Genomic DNA, 7,500 nt, shown 5'->3' with positions numbered 1-7,500 from the left:
TAAAGACTTGGTAAAGACTCGGTAAAAGCTTGGTAAGGACTCAGTAAAAACTTGGAAAGGACTCTGTAAAGACTTGGTAAAGACTGTAGCAACTGTAAAGACTCGGTAAAGCCGGTTGAGAAAGACTATTAAAAATGTATTTATTAGTTTCAACTTCCACTGAAAATAAACAATCTGGCCTGTGCACTAAATTAAGATTAGTGGAACAATTGTGGTAGAAAATAAACAGCGCTTCCTTATTTCACACAATGCTTTCGGTCCGTAGGCCAAGTTTATTTACATCTGCTTACATCTCAAATTCACACACTCCAAATCCCGTAATTACAGTTTAGAGTCTGGCCTCAGTCACAACCACATTTCATGCCAGCCTGCATTGCCTGGGTGAATACACAGAGCAAGCACAGGCAGACCTGACGGCGTTTTCCCGAAAGAGAATTACCAGCTCTTTCTGAAATCACGCTCCTCGTCTCTTCTGAGTGCCGTGTTATTATTAGTCCACAGCAGGGGGTGATGGGAAACAGAGTCCTACAAGGCTCGCCGTGGTCCATCCCAGCCTGTAAACAAGCACCCGCAACACAGCAGTTTCACTGGGACATTCGATTATCTGTGCGAACAAGCACACTCACGGTTTAACGCGAGTGAAGAAAAAAGCTTTTAAAAGTTGGTGACACGTCCAACGCTGCAAACAACATTCAGTAAAAAACGTCAATTAGGCATTTTAGCCAGAATATTAAACAGACCAGTAATTACCATGGAATAACAAAGTGAGTGGCTTTTTATACATCAGGTTTTAAATTCAAAATCAAATTTTAGCCAAAATAGAAGTCAATTTTTATATGAAATTAAAGGCCATTTCTATCTAACTTTTTAGGTGAATCTCCTACAGTCATTCAGAACTATATCTGTCTGGGTCATCTCTCTGTATATCTATTGTGGCATGCTGTCTGTGTGCGTCAGTGAAATGAATGGGAAGGTGAATTCATGCACAGACAGGGCAGTGTTTCCTGAAGGTTTAATATTAATTTGTTGGTTTAATGTTTCTGTCGTACTTAATACTGAACCCTTCACCACTTACAGATATGTATGTAACTTCAATACTATATTAAATGACTATATATGCTTCACATTATAAAGACAAAGACACATCAATATTTCACAGTGCATTATTAGTTTTTCTGTGTCACTGTGCTCCTAATAAGCCTCACGGATGTAGGATATCTCATAGTTTGACCTCAAAAAATAGTCCTTCAGACTGTGGAAACGCTGCATTCAGGTTGAAGAAGCCAAGCTCTCATAAATGAATCGCACACCTGCAGGCCAAACCTAGTCTGCCACACTTTCAACAGATGACAGTAGAAAGGGGCTTGAAACGGCAGCATTTTGTTGAAAGGACACAGTTCGTTCACGCCAGCTCGGTAACCAATGCAGTTAATGTCACTGAGATTAGCTGCATCTGGATTGAATCAGTACAGAAGGAAAATATTTTTTTTTATGGAAATAACCCAACCCAACCTGTTTACATGGATGTTTCATATATTTTTTTATTCCTTGTTTAATGTGGTTCACTCAGCAATAGTAATTGTAATTAATATATGATCAATAAATCACTATGTGTTTTGTACTACACATAGTGTATGAATAAAGTTTGTCATTGTAGTTAGGTTTACTGAAAACTATGAAGACTGGAAACAGAGCAATCCAAACCCCTCCATAATTCAGAAACATTTGTAATATCGATTGTGGATGTCTGGTATTTCACCTTAGGGCTGCATGAGACGGATGCTATGTCTCACTCTCCCTCTCACTCTCTCTCTCACTCCCTCTCTCTCTCTCTCTCTCTCTCTCTCCCCCTCTCCCTTTCTCACTCACTCTCTCTCCCTCTCACTTTCCCTCTCTCTTTCTCTCACTCGCTCTCTCTCTCCCTTTTTGTCTCTCTCTCTCCCCCCCTCTCTCTCTCACTCACTCTCTCTCCCCAATCTCTCTCCAGTATCTCTCTCCAGTCTCTCTCCCTAGCCAGTCTTTCTCTCAGCTGTGTGCTTTCACCTACACACATTAATACCATACAGAACAAGCAAGAAGTGAAAATTACACCATGAAGAAACATGCTGTCCTGAGTGACACACACACACACACACACACAGACACACACACTCACATGTACACATACTCTCACACACAAACAAACATGCACACACACATACTCACACACACAAACATACGCACTCACACTCACATGCACACACACTCACACACACGTGAGCGAGCGGCTTCACATCTTGCACCTTTTTCGTAGCATGCCTTTGATCAGGGTGACACATTGGGCTCGAACTAACCAATGTAAAGAATCCTGGAGATCAATTATTTCCAATGACTGCAAATTCAAGATGACTTCACTTACCAAAACATGTAAACAGCAGAACAGAGACAGACGCAGAGAAAGTCTCTGTTATCAGTTAACTGCAGAAGTGTCGCCTACGCACGTTGTGTTTGCACTGCTGTTAGGGGAAAAGTCGGAGCAGGAAACAGCCACAGTCTGGAACCCCGATCTTAACCCAAACTGCACGCCATTTCCAGTCGGTTTAGGGGCCACCCTTGTTAATGACCCAGGTGGGCACAGGCCTGCAGAGAAAACACTGCACACAGCAGTCACGGCTGAGTAGAAGAGCCACAGCAAACTTAACGACTTTCCCACACACCTCTCCACATCTCCACATATGCAGCAGACCTGGAGGTATATTCCCCTCCTGTGATTTCCACTGTGGGGTAGCTTTGTTTAAAGGACTCCCTGAAACAAGGGACCCTTTATTTACTTTGGTGTCAACTCCCACACTGCCCCCAAAATAAGGCAGAAACAGAGACAGAAAGAAGGAAGCAGACAGGCGCCGTAGTTACGCTCTCTGAGACGTCTAAGCCTGGAAAGATGAACTCTCTCACCTGAAGGCGTTTGAACGTGGCTGCGAGCTGAGTTATGTGCAAGGTGAGGCAGCGCGAGGTGCACCTCGCGCTGCTGATCTTCTCCAAAATCTCTGCATCCTCAGCACCGGTCCTCCGCGCGACAGTCAGCCGGAGAAGAGCCCACAGGAGGAGCGAGGCAACGCGCGAGGCAGACATGGTCCTGTCCAGGGTATATAACATATGGAACACAGGCGTTGCGATGCTTCCCTGCCGACGGCGCGGAAATCCCGTGCGAATCGAAAAGCACGGGCGGCGCGTGCCGTCTGGGCTGGCCACTGGCGCGCAGACACTCCCCTCGTGCATGCACGTGCGGGCCACTTCATCGTTCGCTAAAAAAAAGTTGCACGATTGTAATCTTGTTTTTTAATTTTATTATTATTATTATTATTATTATTATTATTATTATTATTATTATATATAATAATAATAATAATAATAATAATAATAATAATAATAATAATAATAATAATAAAAGAGAAACCCTGAGGGAATGTTTTTTTTAGTCCATAAAACAAAGCGACAGTCATCGAGCTCCTAAATCAGCTGATAGAGTTTAGACGCAAAGTGTAACCCTTCTGATCAGATGGGCTCCGATTACGGCAGACAGTATAATATATATTTATATACTTTAAATTCAAAAACCTTCAACGAAGAATCCAATTTAATAACAATACGATCCAAAATAGGATGATCTACGCATAGAAAACTCTCAAAGTCATAAGTCTTATCCTGATTATTACGAAGTGTACAATGATTTTTTTTTTTTAACCACATACTGCCACGCTTCCAGGTGTTGATAAAACGATGTGTTTTTAATTCGGACATTAGAATGGATATCTGGACATGCAGATGAAAATCGGAGTATACGACAGAAACCGCGCATGGTTGGACTGCACGAGGATCTTCAGTAAACTCTCTTATGGTTCAACGGTTTTGCAGGTGCAGCAGAAAGCATGAGAGGACCGTCTAAGTGGTAGCGAAGCTTTTGACCTTCATGCGCAAGTCATTCGCACAAAATATGTGTAATCATGTCCGAAGCAGAGAAATTTGATTGCCAAGACGAGAGCACAGGGATAATGCGCGCCGTGTGTGTCCTGCGTCTCTGCGGGGGGCGAGCGGGCAGAAGTTGAACCAAAGCCAGCAGAGCAAATGACAAGGTTTCAAAACTAAAGGAAATGTAAACAGATCGACTTCTGAACAGCACAGAATTTCACAGTATGAAAAATATGCCGTAAATCATTATGTAATGCACAAATCATTTTCTGAAGTATCGTTCCAGGTGGTGGTGGGGGCTGAAACAGATCTTTTGGGGTTAAAAGAGCTGCTCAAATTATGGGACATGTATTTGTATTTTGGCCAATACCATGAGCAAACCACAAAAAATGAGGACAAAAAATATTTAATAATGTTCAGGCATTTAATAATGTAACATCGCACTCATGTTACATTATAAACCACCAAACAGACATACTAACACACACACACACACACACCACAAACCGAAATTGGTTTGATTTACAATATTATCATACAAGAGAGCTGTAGCGCCCCCACGTGGTAGATAATACATTACACAAGACAATCGTTTGCTCAAATAAGATCGATTTTAACTAGACATAAGAGTATTAAGAATTTTAATGCAAATGTGTATTTTGCACAGGGACAAGGTTTGAGGTTTCAGGGACAGGTGTGATTTGTAACTACAGATGCATATGGGGATTACGGGACTGATCGCTTGCACCCCTACAAGGTCTTGGCAAAAGTTCAGCAGCGGATGTTTTGTTAATCCATATCAAAGTCCAGGTCAGCTGCTCCCCCCCAACATAAACGCATTTGGAAACAAATAGCCGCATAATGTAAACCAGTTCAAAAACTGCCAGAGAAACCCAGAGATGCGAGGTGTAAGGTGGATGCTTCTGGCACTGCACCTTGTGTGCGCCAGGGCCACGCATTTGGCACCGATGCCTTGCGATAGCAAGAGTGTGGAGAAGCTGGCTCTGCTTGCCATGACCTACATCAACGAAGACAGACAAACGGGATACAAATTCGCCCTCAACAGAGTCTTCAACGCCCACGTTCACCCCCAGGTCAGTTATCTCACTTGAGGTGAAGACTGATCTACCCCATTTACACACAAATAGTAAATCCTTTTTTATATGACGTTGAGTCGGGCTGTGTACCAATAATCGTAAGCCGTTATAATATGTTTATTGCGGGTTAAGATGTTGTTTAGAAAGGCACAGGCACTGTTTGCTTGTTTGCTGTCTTCAGGGGCCAGCCGGAAAAGTCTACTATCTTGACTTGGATATCCTTGAGACCAAGTGTCATGTCCTAAGCCCCAAATCCTGGAAGCGGTGTGAGATAAGGCCGTTCATGGAGACAGTGAGTTGCTTCTGAGACTAAAACTAATCGTAAGATCTATCCAGAACCTCCTCTCTAAGCCAAAGTTGGCTAATCAATTTATTTCCTAACCTCCAGCAACTATTTCATAGAATGATACTGCATTATCATCTCAGCTTTTCCAGAGAGCCTTTGTCTCTTGTGAATGATAAATCCATGGCTATTTTTTTGCACACCAACTGTTTCTATGTTTGGCTTTTTTGGATGTAGTTTAATCTACTATTAACCACAGACTCCAAGTGCTTAAAAAATAAATTTAGCACAATAATGTAGCACAATACCATTAACACAGTAACATGTTACACACTAGTGTAACATAACACAGTAATGTGTAAGTGAACTAGTACAGTAAAAGGTCTAAACAGAATACTAACTCTTGCTCTGATTTACTGATGTCTGAAAAAATGGTACAATCAAGAAAGTTTTTTGGGTTTTTTTGTAGCAAATCTCTGGGAATTGCAACACGACCATTTTACACACAACAGAAGGATTCTCCTATCTGTACAGCTACGACTGCACTCTGGTTCCAGGTACTCACTCACCATTTAACTGACTGAGTCTTCTCTTTTACTCCAGAGCTAAATGCCATACTGTAAAATAAATACAGTGGAGATAGTAGTCAGCCCCTCTCTCTCTCTCTCTCCTTCTGTCTGTCTCACTCTGCCTTAGATCCGCCCGAAAAGTTACAGAGGACATGTCCAGACTGCCCCCTGCTGTTGGCTTTGGGCAGTGACAGGGCAGTGTCCGCCGCTAAGACGACCCTGCGTAGATACACCCAGCAGAGCACGTTACCTATGAGGCTCACCCTAGACACAATTACCAGGGCCTCCCAGCGGGTGCGGTCCCCACCCTGCTGCTTCTCTCACTCGCACATGGATAATCCAGCATTTGCTTATTAGACTATTTAGCTATTAAGTACAGAATATTACAGAAATGATCCAAAACGATACATCATTAGACCTAAGAAGTATCTGACACTGTTTGTAAACGGCAGCTGAAGTCTGAACACAGAGACCGGGTGACTAGTTTAAACTATGAACACAGAGAACAGGTGATTAGTTCAAACTGAACCATGAACACAGAGATCATGTGACTGGTTTAAACTATGAACACAGAGATCATGTGACTGGTTTAAACCATGAACACAGAGATCATGTGACTGGTTTAAACTATGAACACAGAGATCGGGTGACTGGTTTAAACTGAACCATGAACACAGAGATCAGATGACTAGTTTAAACTATGACCACAGAGATCAGGTGACTGGTTTAAACTGAACCATTATCACAGAGACTAGGTGACTGGTCTAAACTGGTTTAAACTGAACTTTGGTAATGTGTTGCATTATGGCTTATTCCTACATGTTTCAAAGGTCAGAAACTAGCAGAGAACTGTAGTGAGCCAAACAGTTTTCACGGGCACTTTATATAAATTCTATATAGTTTTAAAATTAACTTTAGAAAGAAAATATTTATTCAGCTACCTCATTCTTAACTTATGAATGAAGGAGTGCATTAAATTCTGAATACTTGTCCAACAACTTAACATAATAATTGTGTTGTCAATATAGGAAATAACAGTCCATTCAGTCTGGAATTTGCTATTACTTAATTCGCAATTAACCCATTTGATCTTTTTATGATGGTTTTATTTCTCTGTTTTTTAGGATATTTCTTCAGCACCATACGGCCTTTATAGATCTCCAGACTATTTCCCCTTATCGTGTTTGACATTTTTCAGTAAACCCAAATTAATGATGGGAAGGGACTGTTTTACTGTTTGCAAAAAGCAGTTAATTGTGTGGAATACAGGAGCCCCACCTTTCAGTGCATACAGCCTTGGTTTTCCCCAGTCCTTTAAAGTTTTTGCTGCCTAAATTTCTATCACTGCATTTTACGTTTGGTTGACGTTCTCGACACATGGAATGATGCTGGAAAAACACCAGTGGCTGCTGTCGTTTCGCTGGCTAAACTGAATTCTGGTCTACATCAGACATCCCCGACCGCGGCCATCTTTGTGGAGTACACAGTGCAGGAGTGCTCGGTCTCGCCGGTCCAGGAGGTGCTGTGTGTGCCTGCAGACGCAGGCAAAGGGGTGAGCGCCAACAGCCGCTCCACTGTGCCGAATTTGGAATAGGACGGATTA

At 42.2% G+C, this 7,500-nt stretch overlaps 2 protein-coding genes across 5 annotated transcripts in view; one reads left to right on the top strand and one right to left on the bottom strand.

Annotated features, from left to right (window-relative positions):
• Positions 1–3,214, bottom strand: part of anos1b (anosmin 1b) — a 33,075-nt gene extending 29,861 nt beyond the window's left edge. For all 4 annotated transcript variants that reach the window (XM_026996364.2, XM_035523097.1, XM_026996375.2 and 1 more), the window contains exon 1: positions 2,935–3,214. In XM_026996364.2, the coding sequence (XP_026852165.2) occupies positions 2,935–3,135 (201 nt within the window). In that variant the 5' untranslated portion in view covers positions 3,136–3,214. The remainder of the gene's footprint in view (positions 1–2,934) is intronic.
• A 1,633-nt stretch (positions 3,215–4,847) lies between these two features.
• The window catches only part of si:ch211-262h13.5 (uncharacterized protein LOC571127 homolog), a 3,603-nt gene continuing 950 nt past the window's right edge, over positions 4,848–7,500 (top strand). The window contains 5 exon segments of the mRNA XM_026996678.2: positions 4,848–5,042; positions 5,227–5,337; positions 5,798–5,885; positions 6,025–6,191; positions 7,348–7,449. Of these exon segments, the coding sequence (XP_026852479.2) occupies positions 4,848–5,042; positions 5,227–5,337; positions 5,798–5,885; positions 6,025–6,191; positions 7,348–7,449 (663 nt within the window).

Source organism: Electrophorus electricus, chromosome 26 (genome assembly GCF_013358815.1).
Source record: "Electrophorus electricus isolate fEleEle1 chromosome 26, fEleEle1.pri, whole genome shotgun sequence".
NCBI classification, from domain to species: Eukaryota; Metazoa; Chordata; class Actinopteri; order Gymnotiformes; family Gymnotidae; genus Electrophorus; species Electrophorus electricus.
Note: the sequence above shows the minus strand (reverse complement) of the source record. Positions and strands in the feature narration are given on the sequence as shown.